This window comes from Ambystoma mexicanum, chromosome 9, assembly GCF_040938575.1.
Source record: "Ambystoma mexicanum isolate Mex_15411 chromosome 9, UKY_AmexF1_1, whole genome shotgun sequence".
Lineage (NCBI taxonomy): Eukaryota > Metazoa > Chordata > Amphibia > Caudata > Ambystomatidae > Ambystoma > Ambystoma mexicanum.
The window spans coordinates 55657202-55675003 of record NC_090931.1 but is presented as its reverse complement, the minus strand read 5'-3'; the positions used below and the strand labels follow the sequence as shown (position 1 = coordinate 55675003).

Genomic DNA, 17802 nt, shown 5'->3' with positions numbered 1-17802 from the left:
TTGAAGTCCAAAGCCAAGTGCAATTCCTGGTATGACTCTGACCTAGCAACACTTAAATATAAGTGTAGGGCAGCTGAGAGGAATTGGAGGGCTTCTTGTTCATCCTCTGACAAACTGGCTTGTCGCCTGCTCCAAAGGCAATTTCGACTCTGTCCTCACCAAGAAGAGAGTCCACATTCAAGCCCGTGTGTCTGGCGGCATCTAAAAACTCGGCCGAAATCTAAAATCTGCAAGGAGCTGGCCAACCCTGCTGCAGTCTCTACCCCTCCTGTTGCCTCCCAGGCTCTCTGCGATGCCCTTGCCTCTCGCTTTATCTCAAAAACCCAGGACATCCTGTCCACCCTTACTTTGCCTTCCCTTCCCCGCCCCTCTCCGTCTGTGCCTGCTGACCCTCCTTCAGCCACCCCCCTATCCCCTTCTCGTCCTTTCCTCATTTTTCCCCTGATGAGGTTGCTAGACAAGTCCGATCTATGAAAACCTCATCACAACAGGTTCATCCCTGTTCCTCTAAAACCATCAAGGACCACGTTGACACCCTTGCTCCAGCCCTCGCTGACTTTTGCAACCACTCTTATGCCTCTGGATCCTTCACCTCCCCTCTGAAGCACTTCCTTGTGCATCCTCTTAAGAAACCCACAGCTGATCCTGTCTGGCTAACTATTGCCCAATTTCCATTACTCCCTTTCTGGGCAAACCTCTGGAAAAACTGGCCATCTCTCAGCTCAACCTTCATTTTGACACTGTTGGCTGTCTCCATGACCACCAATCTGGCTTCAGAGCTGCCAGAAGCATGGAAACTGCTCTCCTGAACATCCGTGTGGATCTGCTCTCCAACCTTGACGCTAACATTCCATCTGTCCTCATCCTACTCGATCTCTCATCTGCCTTTGACACTGTCAACCGCACCACCCTGCTCAACCATCTCCGTGATAACCTTGGTATCACTGATCAGGCTCTGGCCTGGCTGACCTCTTTCCTCTCTGACCGACCTTCCCAGGTCAAACATGGGTCCTTCCTATCATCTAGCTCCCTATGTGTGGTGTTCCCAAGGGATCTAACCTCTCACCCTGGCTGTTCAACCTATACTTGGCAACACTCCCCCACTGCATTGCCATTTTCTGTTCAAAGTGCTATGCTGACGATACTCAACTCATCTTCAGGCTACCCTCGACCACCTCCGCTCATCTCCGATTGCCTTACTGCCATTCAAGATTGGTGTTCCGCCAACGATCTCTGTCTGAATTCCAGCAAGACTGAAATCTTCCTCATTAGGACACCTTCTCCATCCTTTCCCCTCACTCTCTGGCCGGCCTCTCTTGGCCCCCCTCACACCCCCACCTGTGAGGGTAAGAACCTCAGGGTCATCTTTGATTCTACACTTTCCTTCTCTGCCCACATCTATGAGGTCTCTAAAAAGTCAAACTTCCTACTGCACCTCCTCAGAGGTACTCTACCTTTCCTCTCTTTCCCCCAGAAGCTCACTCTCTCCCAAGCTCTGGTTCTCTCCAAGTTGGATTATTGTAACAGCCCCTTTCTAAATCTACCTGCCTCTCCTCTCCACCCTCTGCAACTAAACCAGAACAGGACTGCTAGACTTGTCCTTGGCCTCAAGCCCTGGGATCGTATCTCTCCAGCTCTGAAATCTCTCCATTGGCTCCCATTGGATGCAAGGATTAAATTTAAAACCCTCTGCATTGTCCACAAGGCTTGCTGGGGCCTGGGTCCAAAATATCTTCAGCTATCTCTCCGTAAATACCTCCCCTCTCGAGCTCTTCGCTCCTCCTCTTCTAACTCACTCAGGCTCAGTCGTTTTTCAAAGAAAAAAGCTGGGGGTAGATCTCGGTCTTCGGCTGGGGCTCCTCTCTGGAAAAGCCTCCTTGCCACTCTAAAACCGGAGGAAAACCATCTCAAGTTCCGGAAGCAACTCAAGACCTTCCTCTTTGCTTCTGCCTTTGCCCCCCCCTCTCCCCTGATGATCTGCTCTCTTGGCACCTTGCACTGGGACACCCTGTGTGCTGGTTCCAGGTTCCTGCTCATCCTGCCACCTTACCGCACTGCCTCCGGGCCACCCCTTGCACTGGGATTTGTATCTGTACCAATACAGCGCCCCCCTTTTTTTCCCTTCCTGCACTTATCAGACCGACCTGATCTGCTGCCTCAAACCTAGCACTTGCCACTTGGCTGCACTACCACTTTGTGCTGATTTTATTATTTATTTTTGTTATGATTATTTATCCTGTTTCTCCTTTGCTCTGTACTTTCCACTTTCTCCCTCCCCTCCATGCACTTTTCCCCTCCCCCTCTCCCATACACTTGCACGTTCTCAATGTCACTGGGCCTAGTAAGATTGTTTCGTTCTCCCCTGTTCGCCTCCCTTACCTTGTTGCGCTTTGAAACACCTATGTATGAGCGCAATATACATAAAATATATCACCACCAGACTCTCCGGAGTGGGGTGTTTTGACAGGTGTGGGGGTCACTACTGGAAGGGCAGTACTTCTTGGTCAAGCTTTTATTAACAGCCGGATTGTTCTCTGGTGGTCTCCCAATTTGTTGCCACCCTTTTCTGCAAGGCAATGTGGAATGGTAAAATGGGATCCGACTGTGGACCTTTGTCTAGAATGTCAGCAAGGTCATCCTGTGCGTACGGTAATGTAGGCCTACTCCAACCCATGTAGTTCACTACCTTTGACATGAGTTGCCTGTAGGATGCATCTGCATGCTCCCCAGCCTCCGATTTCCCAAACTCTAGTTCAGGTGAGGTATCCACCCCACTTGCAGTCTGCAGGTTATCATAGAGGTCCCTCATCCTGGACTCCTCTGCAATGAAACTCTCAGGTACATTAGACATAACATATTGTAGGCCAAATGGGGCCTCTTCATCAGACTCCTCCTCCTCTTCATAGATTGAAGAAAGACTTAGTCTTTATTAGGCAGTGGGACATAGGTTTTGTCAGGAATCATGGGTTTTGACAGTAAAGGTTTCGACACTGGAGTAGTCGAGGTCGTCTTTATCGGAGCCTTTGGTTTGACTGGGGTGCTCGGTGTCAATGGCGCAGCTGGCAAAGATGCCTTCGGTGTCAACATCTAGAGATTGACTGGCGTCGAAGGAGCCACCGTAGAGGTTGATGGCCATCTACTACCTCGACTTGGGTTTGTGGCTTGACTGATCCCAAGATGCTTCATGGGATTGAGGCCTCGAGGGCGAGCAGGATTTAGGTTGTGCCCCTTCATTCCCAGCTTCTTTCGAAGGCGCGGAAGGAGCATGGGTTGGAGGCTTTTGTTTTTCAAATATTTTGAGCATCTCTGCTTGGAAGGCCTCCCACTCGGCCGGAGTGGATTTTTTGGTTTGGCAAGCAACTCTTTCTGGGGAATTATTTGACGAAGTCGACCTACAGTGCCCTCTCTTTGATTTCTTTGAGGACAAAGAAGAGTGGTGTGAGCCACTCCTTGATCTCGACCCTTTGGTGGTCTTCCTCCGAGCAGAGTCGCCTGTTGAATGGTCAGTCGAATGTTTCACGGTCCGGCTAGGGGGTTTTGGGATTCAGCCTACCTCCAGCTTACCCTTTCGTTCCTTCAAGGACTTTCCAGTCATAGACTGGCACTTGGAACAGTCGCAGGGATCATGGTCCCACCGAGGCACCACAAACCGATTCAGTGGGGATCGGTCAGATGTTTTTTGACCCGCAACCCCGACACTTTTTGAAACCGGACATCAGAGTTGTTGGTGTCAATGATGAAGACATCTCGATTTCGAAATAGCAAAGACGTCACAAGAGTGAAGAAGCGCGCCGTATTTCTTCGAAGCCATTGCTGTTGTTGAAAACCTGAACTGAAGCCAACAGGCACTGCGCATGCTATATATGCCTTCAATTACCTCATCCTCACCTGAGGCTTGAGGGACATGGAGTCGATGCTATCGACTCACAGCGCCCCTTGCCAAACATTTGTTTCCGAAGCAGCTGAAGCTGGACAACATGTGTCAAAAGATGAGAAATACGTGGGAGGACACAATCCATTCTAAATGAACCGCACATTTCCCAAGACAAGTACGATCATAAATGTGAACAAATTTCAGGCCCGCCGAGGAAATATATTTTAGAGATGGCAGTGAAGCTAATGGAGCCAATATGCTCCATCTATTCAGTGGGGTGTTTCGCTCTTCCTCAAAAAACAATTCAAAGATGATGGGACACAGCTTATGCGACTGATTCAACGCCGCTCTGTTCTTTCTTGGATGGTCTGAACCGCCCTTGTCTGGGCTCGCCTCTCTGTGCTTTCGCCGAATACTTATCCAGACTATTATTTTGAGGTCGGATACTATTTGCGATGCATTCCCGATCTTTGTCAGATTCATCTATTCATTTCTTTGGTGGTGCCCTGTCGCCCTCATTTCCATCGTACCAGGCCTTTTTGTCCAAGATCTGCCTTGTTTTATCTGTCAAACTTTTTTTATCCCTCCCTTGAGGATTGTGCAATCTGTCTTCAGTCCTTGCACTAATATGGGTTCCGAATCTTCCACAATTACCACTTCTTCAGATTCTCTCCTTGTTCTTACGTTTACAGCTTTCCACATTTTCCCAAGGAATTTGCATGATCCACTGTTGGGTGGATTTGATCCCTTTTTTACGTGCTTAGATTTATTTTCTAATGGTATGCTTGCATTGATTTGAGTTACACTTCTATCTTTGCTTCACGACCTGAGGATTTGGCGACATGATTTCACTTTCAACCCTCGTTTCATTGAGTCTTTCACACACTTTCATCGCTGGTTTTTCTCCTTGATAATTTAAACTTAGATGCTCGTTTAGACTTTTGGCGGCTCGTATTTCCTTTTCTAAACTCAATACATGTGTCAATCAGGGGGGCGCTGGCCTCTAGTTTGGCTAGTACCACCCACAAGATGTCATGATCATGTGCGACTTTAGCTACCTTGTTTGCACCCCTGGTAGTCTGCATTGATTCTAGAGGCATGACTGCTTGGCTATATAGTTTAGGCGTAAAGTACTTGGTTAATTTAGACTGGACCTCAAATGGAGTTTGTGCCTTCACCGGGTCTCTTCTCCCCCTCCTTGGGAGCGATACCACTTCAGTTTCAGCACTTCTCAAATGATATCTTACTTTTGTTCTTCCCGCGACTATTAGGGCTGAATACACCATTTTGGGGCTCCAAATCACTAAATGGGGCAAAGAAAAGGACTGCTCAGTGATCTTGATTTACAGTAGCTTGTCGCAAGTCTTACAACTGACAAGGATACCATGTGTATGACGGACACGGTCTCACCCTCTAGTCTGAATTGTTGGTGCACTTGCAGACTCTGTCGCGAGTTAACCAAATCACCAAAGCCAAAAAATACCACAACGCTCAGCTCGTCACTCCGCTTGAGAATAGTTTTTAGTGCGCTCCTCCTCCAGTAGCGCAGTTACCAGAGCAACAAGCCACACCTATGCCAAGTCATAGGCCGCTTCAGATACCAGAGTAATATACCACATTGTTTGCAAACTCAATGGCTTTCCAAAAGCCTCTATCACTCACACAACATGTAGGTTGAGCACACACAAAGATGCTTATTCACCAGCAACAGGTCGGGCTGAGCTCCCAGGGAATTCCCCCCCCCCCCCCCCCCCCAGCCCCCTTCTGTGTGCAGATAGCGGTGAATACGGCAATACTCAAACAGCAGACTTGCTGCACCCAGCACCAACGCCATCACCTCGCTGCAACAACACCACCTGTGCCAGTTGGTTCAGGGAAAAGCAGTATAACAGTAAGCCTGGATGGCCTCAAGTCAATTGGGATTCAGCAGTTTTCTGGAATTCCACTAATCACTCCAGGCCATACACTCCTTTGTTCATTATTCTTTCACTGTAGTGGACAAATCTATACCGGGCTAGAGGAACTGACCCAGCAACGCACAACAGCGTGTCAAGCTGCACTGATTGAAAGAGTGCTGCTTCCGACAACGCTCTCCAGCTTCACTAATCAACCTAAACTTCAAGGAGGTGATGTGCACGAACCAATGAAATCCCTGGGAAACATAGAAAACGTGAATTTACAACTTGCAAGTGTTTCCATGGATTTCCGACCATACTCTTTTCGGTATGTGGTTATTATCATGCTCTAATTGGTGGACCCCTGACTACACGTCCATGAAATCCAAATTGGCCTATGTTACTGGACCCTTCAACTTGGAAGCTAACCATGTTCTCTGTGTCCTCTGCGTAATTCCCGGAGAGAACAGGAAATTACCGGATTAAGCATTGGATGTCCTATGCGCCACTTGAACCTGTATTTAATGGCATATGAGATGGAAGCATTCTTTAGAAAAGTGTTAGTCAATTCCACCCTTTAGAGAGTGGATGGAATGAGCAAGAAAGAAAAGCGTTGGGGAAAAAAAATGAGTAGGCAAGGAAGAGACCATTTCCAGCATCTAACATATGGTGCTGAAAAATTGGAAGGTACTTTTGTATTTGTATTCATTGATGGAACACAGTACAAGGTTTTTCGCTCAGAAACACTTGCAAATGAAATTAAGAGTCGACAAGGAAATCCCGAGTCAGGTGCATGTACAATACCAGATGAGTTGGTGCGTGACTGGTGGATGAAGGGAATACATGGTGCAGAGACTCGGGGCAAACATATGGGGACCAGTGGAGTCGGAGGCCTGGAGCTCTGCACATGGAAAAATGTTCAAACCTACCAGCCTTGTTCTCAATTTATGAACGTGATGGCTTTCCTTTGTAGAGCTTTAAAATCGTCCAGCCTGTTGTGCAGGCTTACCGAACTGTCTTGCATGAAGGGATAACAGAACGATGGATTAACTGGTCGTGATTACATTAGCAAAAGCATGATGGGGACTACCTCGAGGGTATGGAATGAGGTTTCAGTTAGGAAGGCTACAACTTGCATTATGAATTTTATTTACAGAAACATTCACATTCAAGTTCTTTCATGCACTATGGAGGAGATCTGGTTTAACAATACAGTGCAGGGCATTGAAGATGTCTAAGAGGCGGGCACGAACGGTTGATCTACCACCCAAACCTTGTGAGAAAAAAAAAGTCAGAATCTCAAAAGTGGTATTCAACATAGTTGGAAGTTGGCTGTGCTCGTAAACGTTTCCAACTGCAGGTAAAAAAAACACTACAATCAACACAATCGGGCGAAGTAAACATTTCAAGTTGCAAGTTACTAGCAACCATAAAAAGTCCCTTGCCACCTCAATTCTACACATACACAGAGCACACCATTTCTTACTTGCCAAGAGCCAATTATTACTAGCAAATGGCTAGTGGCAAGCCCACATTCTGCACAATGAACACAACGGCATTAACGTTCCAACTTGCAAATATGCTAATCGCAAATCATAGGGTGCTAAATTTAGCAAGTTTACTTTGTCAGAAAGATCCATGCACACCAGTATCACCAACCAATAACCCCAATGCTGTAATTATTTGCAAACTCAGCCACAGATTTTGCACATTTCCATGATCCTATTTAATGGTAGAATTCCTAGATGGAACTGCAACAGAGCTTCATTAAGAAACTACCCCTGCGCCAACTAGCTATGTCTCGAGCTGAGTCTACATGCTGAATTTAAACCTGCTTAAGACGAAACCCAACACTAAAGGCTGAACTAAACAATTCTAAGTGAAGCGCATTTCTTCCCCAACCCGCCCCACCCTCGACATGCAATTGCAATGAAACTAGTGCAAACTTACTTTTGAAAATTATTAAAATGACCACCTAGAGTCATTTAGTTACGAACGGCTTTGAGGTTATCTGGTCCCCTTTACAGTTTTAATAACGGCTGCATATTTTAAGCAGGCCCTACATTCAAGGTCGTGTGTGCTTGGTTAGGGGATCTGCGGCTTCTAATGATTGTGGGTAAAAGCTATCACAGCGCTGAGTAAATTGACAGTTTTCACTCTAGTCCATAACATACCGATCGTCGTCATCCGGATGAACATTGGGGCCAGTTGTGCCTTGGAGTGTGGGTAATCCCTCAGTAACCCCTTCATCGATGGAGCCTGTGTTACGAAAATAAAAATACATTAGTCACAAAAGCAAAAAAGCCTGCAGGTCACAGCAGAAGAGCTACTTTAAAAGACAATGTATTTTGAGTACACAGTAGTCAAGGACTCATGGCCTAGTGAAATTCTATTGAATACTTCTTGCATTAAATATGAATACTTACAATGAACACTTTTTTAAAGCTGATCTTCCTAATGAAGGTCAAGCATTGTGAGCACCATTTTCAAATTAAAATACTTTCACGCCAGTCTGTCCACCGAAAAGTCGTAACCCACGGCAACAGTCACACCTTGTTTCACCATTAATGGGCCATTGCGTCCCAAGAGTTGGTAGGTGAGGATCGAGGGGTGCTGCGGGCCAGGAAGAGCTACTCGCTATGCGATGTGACAAGTGAGGGGCAGTACACACATGATCCTCTGCATCCCACTGGTACAGCTTTAGCCCCATGTCGCCACCACCCAAAAGTAGGGAGAACGCGTGAATACTGGACCCTCCTGCACATCAAGTTTAGAAAGCAGCAACAAAAATATGGAAAGTGCCTCGAAGCACGAACGAGCAGCTATCAAGCATGCTTGTGCGTTAGAAAAATATATTGCTTGAATGACAGGAATGCAGGTGCTGTTCTAAAGCGAAGTACAATTATTATTGTGTATCTATTTCAGTGGATGTATTTATATTGTTGTAATCTTTCATGGTGAAATGGAATTACTTAAAGTTATGCATGGCGTGGAGGAGTGCAGGAGCAATGAAGAGTTTGCGAGCCGAATACACAAGACATTAACCGATAACTTACTGGCAGAGAGACATGAACTATTGGAGCCGGATGGGCACCACGACAGGTTTGCCTGATTTTAAGTTGGCAGCGTCCCTATTTAAGGTGGTGGCTTCCATACTAAAAGAGAAGAAGGTGGCAAACACATAAGAGACATTAGATGGGAAAGCAAGTCACGGGACTCAGACCAACCCAAGATCCTGCATGAAATAGAACAATTATCCAAACAATCAGTTTCATTACGAAGCCAATTTAGAAAGGCTTTGGAGTTAAAGGAGGCAATGAAAGCAAGGTGGCGCAAGAACTGAGATAGCAGGAGCAGAGGTGTCAGCGAGGCAGCGGAGTTTACTGGATGCAACTCGGTTCCTGAGACTAACCAGGCAACATGAGAGAAACTTCGCAGCAAAGCTGCAGGGGGCTGAGCACATTAAAAGAGGCTTGGGCCAATAACACAGGACCTGGCAAAATCTTGCAAGTGCCAGAAAGAGGAGTTGTTGATGGCCAGCTGTAGGATATACTCCAGACCTGGCAGGAGCCAGATGAGAGCCACTGAGTCTATTGTGGTCACTAGCAAAGGAGCGTGAAAATAGTCTACCACCGTCGGGATTGGGGAGTTCCTGCTGGTAACCTTGCCAGAAAAACACCTCAAAACAATGGGTTGCATGCATTTGGTACATGTACTTTCAGATTCTGGTAAGGTGACCTGATGAGATCCAGAAACAAACACAAAGAGGAATATTGGCACAAAACTAGATTCAGGTCCAGTGAGACTTGAAGCACAGTGAAAGGGAATCTAGGTAGTAGGCCTAGAAAAGGACCCTCGGCCATATAATTGCTTAATGGTCCATTGCAACACCTTTTTCCACAGAACCATCCTACTTTTTAGCTGCAAGGAGATATTCTAGGCCCTGTAACAGTTCACCCATTGCCACACTGGTTAAGAATTTCCAGGAGGTTGTAAGAGATCAAGGAGCCCTTTTGGTGGGAGGGATCTGGGAGGCGTAAAATCGACCAGAAGAAAGTCGAAACTGCATTGTTGCGTTTATCCTCGCTTCGCTCTTGGAATGGTCAAATTAGAAAAATCGGAGGCTGATTTTTTTGTACAGCTTATTTCCCTTCTCCGTTGGCCTTCACCCATGCCTTCCTTAGGAGCCAAAACAGCTGTTAACTTGAAATTGGTGTCTTTGGTGTCTGGTTGATTCCACACCATTACATGAACCAGTGAATCTGCGCAGGTAATGAATATCTACTGCCCGGGTGAGAATATACGTGAAGAGTAAGCATTGCAGACAAATAACCGCAGTCCGACTACTTTTTAAAGACCACCATTAAAAAAATAAAATAAAATAAAATATAAAAATAAAAATAAAAAAAGGATACGGCTGGAAATAACGAAGTGGTCAAAAAACAACTACATGGATTAGGGCCCGCTTACTTTTAGTGACTTGTAATGTTGAGACACTACCTTAAAGAACAGTTACACACCGGAAATAAGAGTTCCGTTTATATGCTCTCATTACAAAACCATGGCAACTATGCAAACTGTACACAAGTCTCCCAAAACTACCTAATCAAGCAACTGCTATTAATTCCAAATTGGACATCCAGACAATTTTCGCCTAAAGAATCGCAACCACATCTCATCTACAATGCCATTATGGTGAGCGGCATAGACCTACAATATTGGTTGTAACTGAAGGAATTCTAGTCAGGCAAATGATTTGCACTTAATGATTACTGGTTTATACTATTTATCAACAGATGAGAACTGGATGTTTTAGAAAACTTGAGTGTCTAACACATTGAGACATAAACGAAGATTAGTAGGCACATTTAAGAATGTTTGAATTTAATAAGGTTACTCACAGTAGTGACCAACTTACTCCTAGTCCATAGTCCCCTTTCCACCATACTTATGGGGACATTCTTCTGTCCTGTGGGATAAGACCGGAGCACTTTGTAAAAAGCATCACATTTTTCAAAAATTTGTCCTTCCTCTCATTTTACGCGGGGTACTGCACACAGCCGTAACCCCGCCCTCCTTAGCTCCGCCCAGCGCATCGCCCATCAGTCCTTTTCTATCGCCTTTAAGCAATAACAGAGGAACCTTATTAGTGGGGACGGCGGGCGTATTGAGGAAAGGGGACTATGGACTAGGAGTAAGGTGGTCACTATGGTGATTAACCTTATTATACTCCTACATCCCGTCCCCTTTGCTCCATACTTATGGGAGATTCCCAAGTACTCCTCAGAGGAATTACGGGTGGATGGAAAACTCCTTACTGAAAAAGATTTTTAAGCACAGCCTGGCCAAACTGAGCATCAGACCTGGAGCTCAAATCCAAACAGTATTGTTTACAAAAGGCCGATGGAGAGGACTAGGTAGCCGCTTTCGCGATGGACTCCCAGCGGACATACTTTTGAAAGGCAACAGCAACTGCCTTGCCCCATACCAGCTGTGCATGAACCCCTTTTGGAAGTTGAAAGCCTTGAACAGCGCAAGACTCCATAATACAGGCAGCGATCCATCTGGAAATAGTCGCTTTGGGGGCCTGCTTACCCTGTGGATTACCGAAGGTCACCAAGAGTTGAGAAGAACTCCTAAATTCAGATGTTCTGTCCAAATAGAATTTAAGCGCTCTTCTAACATCCAGGCAATGCGCTCTCAGCCTCTGAGTCTGGGTTTGGAAAGAGGACAGGCAAGGAGATTGACTGATTCAGATGAAAATCAGAGACCACTTTTGGAAGGAAAAAAGGATTCGTCCTCAGGACAACCTTATCCTTATGAAAAACCAGAAAGGGATGCTCCACCGACAAAGCCTGGAGCTCACTCACACCTCTAGCCGAAGTCACAGCGAGCAAGAAGGACACTTTCCACGAAAGGTGCTTAAGATCTACAGTAGCCATTGGCTTAAAGGGCTTATGGCACAAGGCCGTAAGGACCACGTTCAGATCCCACGTCGGATGCGGTTTGCGAACAGGAGGGTAAAGACGCACGAGACCTGCAAAGTGCCTTTTAACCACTGGGTTTGTAGGTATTCAGGAACAGCCGAAAGAGTCCTGCATGTCAAGACATGGATGCCCGACTCTGCTAAATGAGAGACAAAGGACAGCGCTGTCGATTGTAGCCCCCCTGGGGTCCAGCTGTCCGGCTACTCACCAGTGGCAGAACTGAAGCCATTTGCTCCTGTGTTGAGATCTCGTCGAGGGCTTCCTGGCCGCCTGAATAATATGCATTTTATCAGCGGACAAGTTGAGGTGTTCTAAAGATCTGAACTCAGGCACCAATGCTGCCAAGCTGAACAATTGTGGGAAGGGGTGCCACAGCTGCCGATCTCTCTGGTGAAACAGGTCGGGAACCAACGGAAGCCTGATCGGTGCACACACCGACAGATGCTGAAGCTCTGAAAACCAAAACCTGGCCGGCCACCAAGGTGCTATAAGCAGACGAGAACAGTTCACCGTGCTCCTCAGCTTGCACAGCATCCGATGAATCAGAGGCAGAGGCGGGAGAGTATGGGCTCTCATGTTGAGCCAAGGAATTTCGAGGGCATCCCCCAGAGAGGAGGCTCCCAGCCCCTTCCAGGAGGCATACACGGAAAGGTTCCCGTTTGACACCATTGCGAAGAGATCCACTTCTTGAGTGCCCCAACACCGGAAGATTTGCAAGCGGACCTCAGAGTTCAGTTCCCACTAGTAGCTGACCATTGTACATCGGCTGAGGGCATACGCAGTAACATTCAGCTGACCCGGGATGTGCACTGCCTCCAGCCAGATGCCATGCTGAACCGCCCATTACCATATCTGAATGGCAAGATCCACAAGAGGAGGGGACTTGGTACCCCCTTGCTCGTTGATATAAAACATGGACACCACATTGTCCGTGCAGATCCAAACTACTTTGTTGACAATGACAGGTTGGAACGCTTTGAGCGCCAGGAAGATCGCCAGGAGCTCCAGGTGATTTATATGAAGGAGTTTGTCCTGCGGTGACCAGAGATCGGAAACCTGAAGGTCCAACATCACACCCCACCCCAGAAGAGAAGAGTCCGCCGTGATCGTCACTAGCGGGCCGGGGTCCTGAAAGGCCGCGCCCAGACAGACAGATTGCTGAGACGACCACCACACAAGGTCTGCTCTCATGAAAGATGGAACATAAATAATTTTTGAGTCTCGGTCCACTGCTTGGTGCCAAGAACTCCGAAGAGCCATGTATGTGTGAGTTATGACTGAATAGAACACGGAGGGATGTGTTTGTACATTGAGCCTAGCTTATTAAATTCTGTGAAAATTGGTTTCCGTTTTTGTAAAATAAGTATGATGTTTTACTAAGAATTGAGAAACAGTTGGGCGTGGCTTGGCGGCCATGCAAGCGTGAGCAGACTCCGAGAGGCTCCCACTAGATCCGACTAACGATCCTGAGAAAGGCGAAAATACAGTGTAGAAAACCGAACAAACGCCAGGAAAAGGCATCGGAAGACCCAAGGCACACACGGGAGAAGACCCGAGGAAAAACGGAGGTCGGAAGAGTGAAAACGGGAAGAGGGAGAGACGCGCGGCACCACCAACAAAATGGCGGGCGCACAACGCTGAAATAGTGGCCCGCGTCCCAACACACGAAGAAAGACCGAAGGAGAAGAGCGGTGCCGGGTGAGATAGCCGGCCGACATCCAGCCCAGGCAGGACCGGAGTACCACCAGAGCGGCGGAAACACGAGGCAGCAACCGCAGCAGGTGGAGGAAGAACCCGAGACAACATTGCACGCAGCAACGCGGTACCGAACCGGAGAAGGTAAAGACGGCGTGGCTCAAGAACAGGAGGCGGCCCATAGATCGGACTGAAGGAGAGCCCTTCCCTGCCGACGCGGAGGTGAGCAACAGCAACGGAGATCCAGCAGAGCAACGAGGGATCCCGAAAGGCGAGGCAGAGGAGAACGAGAGGCAGCCCAGAGACCGACGGAAGAAGAGCCCTTCCCTGCCGACGCGGAGGTGAGCCCGTGGGGCGAGGTAGTGAAGAACGGGAGGCGGCCCACAGACCGGACCGAAGAAGAGCCCTCCCCTACCGACGCGGAGGTGTGCAGCAGCAGCGGAGACCCAGCAGAGCGACGAGGGAACCCGAGAGGCGAGGCAGTGGAGAACGTAAGACGGCTCACAGACCGGACCGAAGAAGAGCCCTTCCCTGCAGACGTGGAGGTGGACTACAGCAGCGGAGATCCAGCAGAGCAACGAGAGATCCCAAGAGGCGAGGCAGCGGAGGACGAGAGGCGGTCTACAGACCAGACCGAAAAGAGCCCTTCCCTGCCGGTACAGAGCGGAGCCGAGGGAGACAGCGGACCAACACCCGGCCCGAGCAGGACCGCAGCACCACCCCGAGCGGCGGAAGGACAAGGTACCGACGGCAGTAGGCGAAGGAGGAGCCCGAGCACTGCAAGAAATCGCGTGGCACCGAACTGGAGAAGGTAAAACGTCGCGAGGCGGCCCACAGATCGGACCGAAGAAGGGCCCTCCCCTGCCGACGCGGAGGTGAGCAGCAGCAGCGGAGACCCGGCAGAGCAGCGAGAGATCCTGAGAGGTGAGGCAGCGCCGAGTCAACAGAACGAAGACCGGGAAAACAAGAGACAGACTGCGGAGGGGAGCAGAGGCCCAACAAGGTCAGCACAGAAGAGAGAGGTAGCCACCGACATAACGAGGTGTGCAAAAAAAAAAAAAAAAAAAAAATACACACAGACCCAGACCCCCGGCCCAATCGGCTGCCCCAAAGATCACTAAAGACCACTAGTGAGCGGGTGAGAGAACATAACTCACGAGGCAGTACCTCAACAGTAACTACGAGCCACAAATCCACCCGACACGACGGACCCCCGCCACAACACCAGAACAAAGGCAGAGACTAGGGGAAGAGCCGCCCCACGCTAAACACAGACTGCAAGTACCCACAGGCGGGTGGGAAGAGAACACCACAGAGAGACACGGCAAACGGACAACGGGGGAAAAGAAACAGAAGGAAGACGCGCACTAAAAGCCAACACACGCAGGAAAGTGCGAAAGTGAGTGCGAGGACCGTGTAAGAACTCACCGAAGCGCAAACAGACCCCGACCAAGCAGGACCTACCTGCAAGCCAAGAGTAGCAGGTACCAGCATGCCAGACAAGCCAAAAAGCGGCAGAGGAAGACAAACAGTCATGGAGACATTTGCCCGCAAAAGTGATGACCAGCAACCGGAGGCAGGGGAGAAAGCGATGCCGGAGCCATACGCCACGCAAGGAGAGATCAGGCAAGTGGAAGGCAGCATATTAGAAGCCATAGGGGCGTTAAAGACGTCGATAGAAGGCAAACTGGACGCAGTGATGGTGGATGTAGGACTCCTCAGACAAGATACGAGGAACCTGGCGGAGAGGATGACAACAGTAGAACAACAAGTACAGAGCAACTCAGTGGAAGTAACCACCTCGCGAACACAAATGTCGGAGGCACTGGAGAGAATCAATATACTAGAACGCAGAGCTGAAGACGCGGAAGGCAGGGCCCGGCGCAACAACGTACGCATAGTGGGGCTGCCAGAGGGGGAGGAAGGTAGAGACCCCACGAACTACATAGAGAACCTCCTGATCCAAGAAGTGGGAGCTGAGATCCTGTCCCAAGGCTTCGTAGTAGAGAGGGCACACCGGGCGCTAACTAGGAAACCGCGCCCAGGAGCACCACCAAGACCAATGATAGCAAAAATCATGAACTTCAAGGACAGGGAAAAAATCCTGACTTTTTCAAGAGAAGGAGGGAACATAACAAGAAACGGGGCCAGGATAACAATATATCCAGACTATACGGTTCTCGTACAAAGACAGAGAGCCCAGTTCTGGCAGACCAAAGAGCGCCTTCGAGCGGCAGGGGTGAAATTCATGCTGCTGTACCCAGCCAAACTAAAAATACTGCATGACGGAAAGACACAGATCTTCGAGACAACGACCGACGCCCAGGAGTGGATGGACCAACGGGGGATTCCGCAGTTAGCAGAGAGAAATGAGCGAAACAGAAACCCCCCCCGGCAAAACAGGGACTAGAACTGAGCACGACATGCGAATCCAACACTACGGGAACAAGGCGGTAGAGACACCCTACCGGGAAATAACGAAATGGGGAAACCGACAGCCTCCAAGTTGAAAAGCCTACAGTAAAGAGACTTACAAAGGGAGCACAAGACTCGGGGAAGTGGAACCGCCAAGACCCACAGAGAAACCCCAGTAAAAACAAAGTCTATAGTGTCAGTTTCAAGACACTACGCCGCGACAGGCATGCCCGAGGAGGAAGCGGCGGCACCTGGAGAGCGGTGGAGCCCGAGCAGATGGGGGGAGGCTGGGCGTTTGTTGATGTTATTTAGGTTAATAGTTATAATTGTTCGAAAGTTAAGGCTAAGCCCGCAAGGAAAGAAGAAGAGCAGAAAAGGAAACAACAGTTGTCACACACAAAGAATCGACATGAAAAGCAAATTCAGGGAACAGCACCCACAAACAAAGAGCTGGTGGAAAGCACAAGGTAAGACCGTCCACAACAGAGTGCAGCCAACAGCAAGAGAACCAACCCGAGAAAGCGGACGAATAGACGATTCAAAACTCAACAGCCAGAGAAAGGGACACAAATCCCCGACAAGAGCAAACCAAGAGAATAAGACACTGAGCGGGCCCATGGGAAAAAACAGACCGCGAGCGCTAATCCCCACAAGGAGCGAGATGACCTGAGGATTGTCACGTGGAACGTCAGAGGGATGAATGCATATGTCAAGAGGCTCAGAATTTATACCTGGTTGAACAAAACGAGGACCCACATTGCACTGTTGCAGGAAACGCACCTGACGGCCGAAAAACAAGCTAAAATAAAGAAAAAATGGGGAGGTCAGATGTATAGTGCAACATATTCTAATTACGCAAGGGGAGTAATAACCTGGGTCGCCCCGGGTGTCCCATTCCAGCTCAACAACCAGGAAAAAGACGTGGAAGGCAGAATCCTGGTAGTCCATGGGATGCTAGAAAATAGGGAGATATGCCTGGTGAACACCTATGCCCCCAACCATGACGCCACGGCCTTCTTCAGGACGCTTCCGTCCCGGCTGGCCCCGTACAGGAATGCAACGGTGATCTGGGCAGGCGATCACAATTGTACATTGGACCCCCGGCTGGACAGGTCGGACAATAAGTACAAGAGAGCGGCGCCACCAGCGAGAGCACTACGACAGACACTAGACCAACTCGACCTCGAAGACATCTGGAGGAAGGTACATGGGGAAGAGAGGGGATACACGCATTATAGTGCCCCACATGGGACATTCACACGGATAGACTACCTGTTTACGGGCAAGGAGACACTGGGGGAATTTACTGAGGCACACATACACGCGCGAACCCTATCTGACCACCCCCCCCTGAGAATCACATGGGCGCACACACACAGGAGAGTCCCTATACCCACGTGGAGATTAAGGGCAGAGGCATTATCGGACGTAGGCTTCCAGGAACACATCCAAAACGTAATAGAAGACTATTTCGAACATAATGTGGGTAGTGTGGAAAGCACAGGAACGGTCTGGGAGGCCTTTAAGGTGGTAGTCAGAGGTGAGGCGATGGGGAAAATGGGAGGTCTCAGGCGTGAAACCCTAGCACAACTAGATGAGCTAGAAAAGAAAATCGAGAAGGCCGAAGGACAAGCGGGGCAGAAAGGGGCGGAACGAGAGAACCTCACCACCCTGCGACAACAGTGTGCGGAGACCTGGGAAAGATTAGGGCGGCTCGACTATGGGAAATATATACAGAAACTACATGCTGAGGGGGACAAGCCTAGCAGGCTCCTGGCCTGGCTAACCAAACAGGAAACTAGGCGGGAGCCGATTAATGAAATTCAAAATAGACAGGGAGAGGTGATTAGATCCCAAGAGGGAATAAACGAGGTGTTCTCGCAATTTTACGAGGACTTATACTCCAGGGTCCGGGAGGCGGAAGAAGGGGACCTAG

General features: G+C 48.8%; 1 protein-coding gene across 3 annotated transcripts in view; it reads right to left on the bottom strand.

Annotated features, from left to right (window-relative positions):
• The window catches only part of ZBTB44 (zinc finger and BTB domain containing 44), a 564887-nt gene that overhangs the window by 250649 nt on the left and 296436 nt on the right, over window positions 1-17802 (bottom strand). For all 3 annotated transcript variants that reach the window (XM_069614134.1, XM_069614132.1, XM_069614133.1), the window contains one exon: window positions 7944-8028. In XM_069614134.1, coding sequence (XP_069470235.1) covers window positions 7944-8028 — 85 coding nt within the window. The remainder of the gene's footprint in view (window positions 1-7943; window positions 8029-17802) is intronic.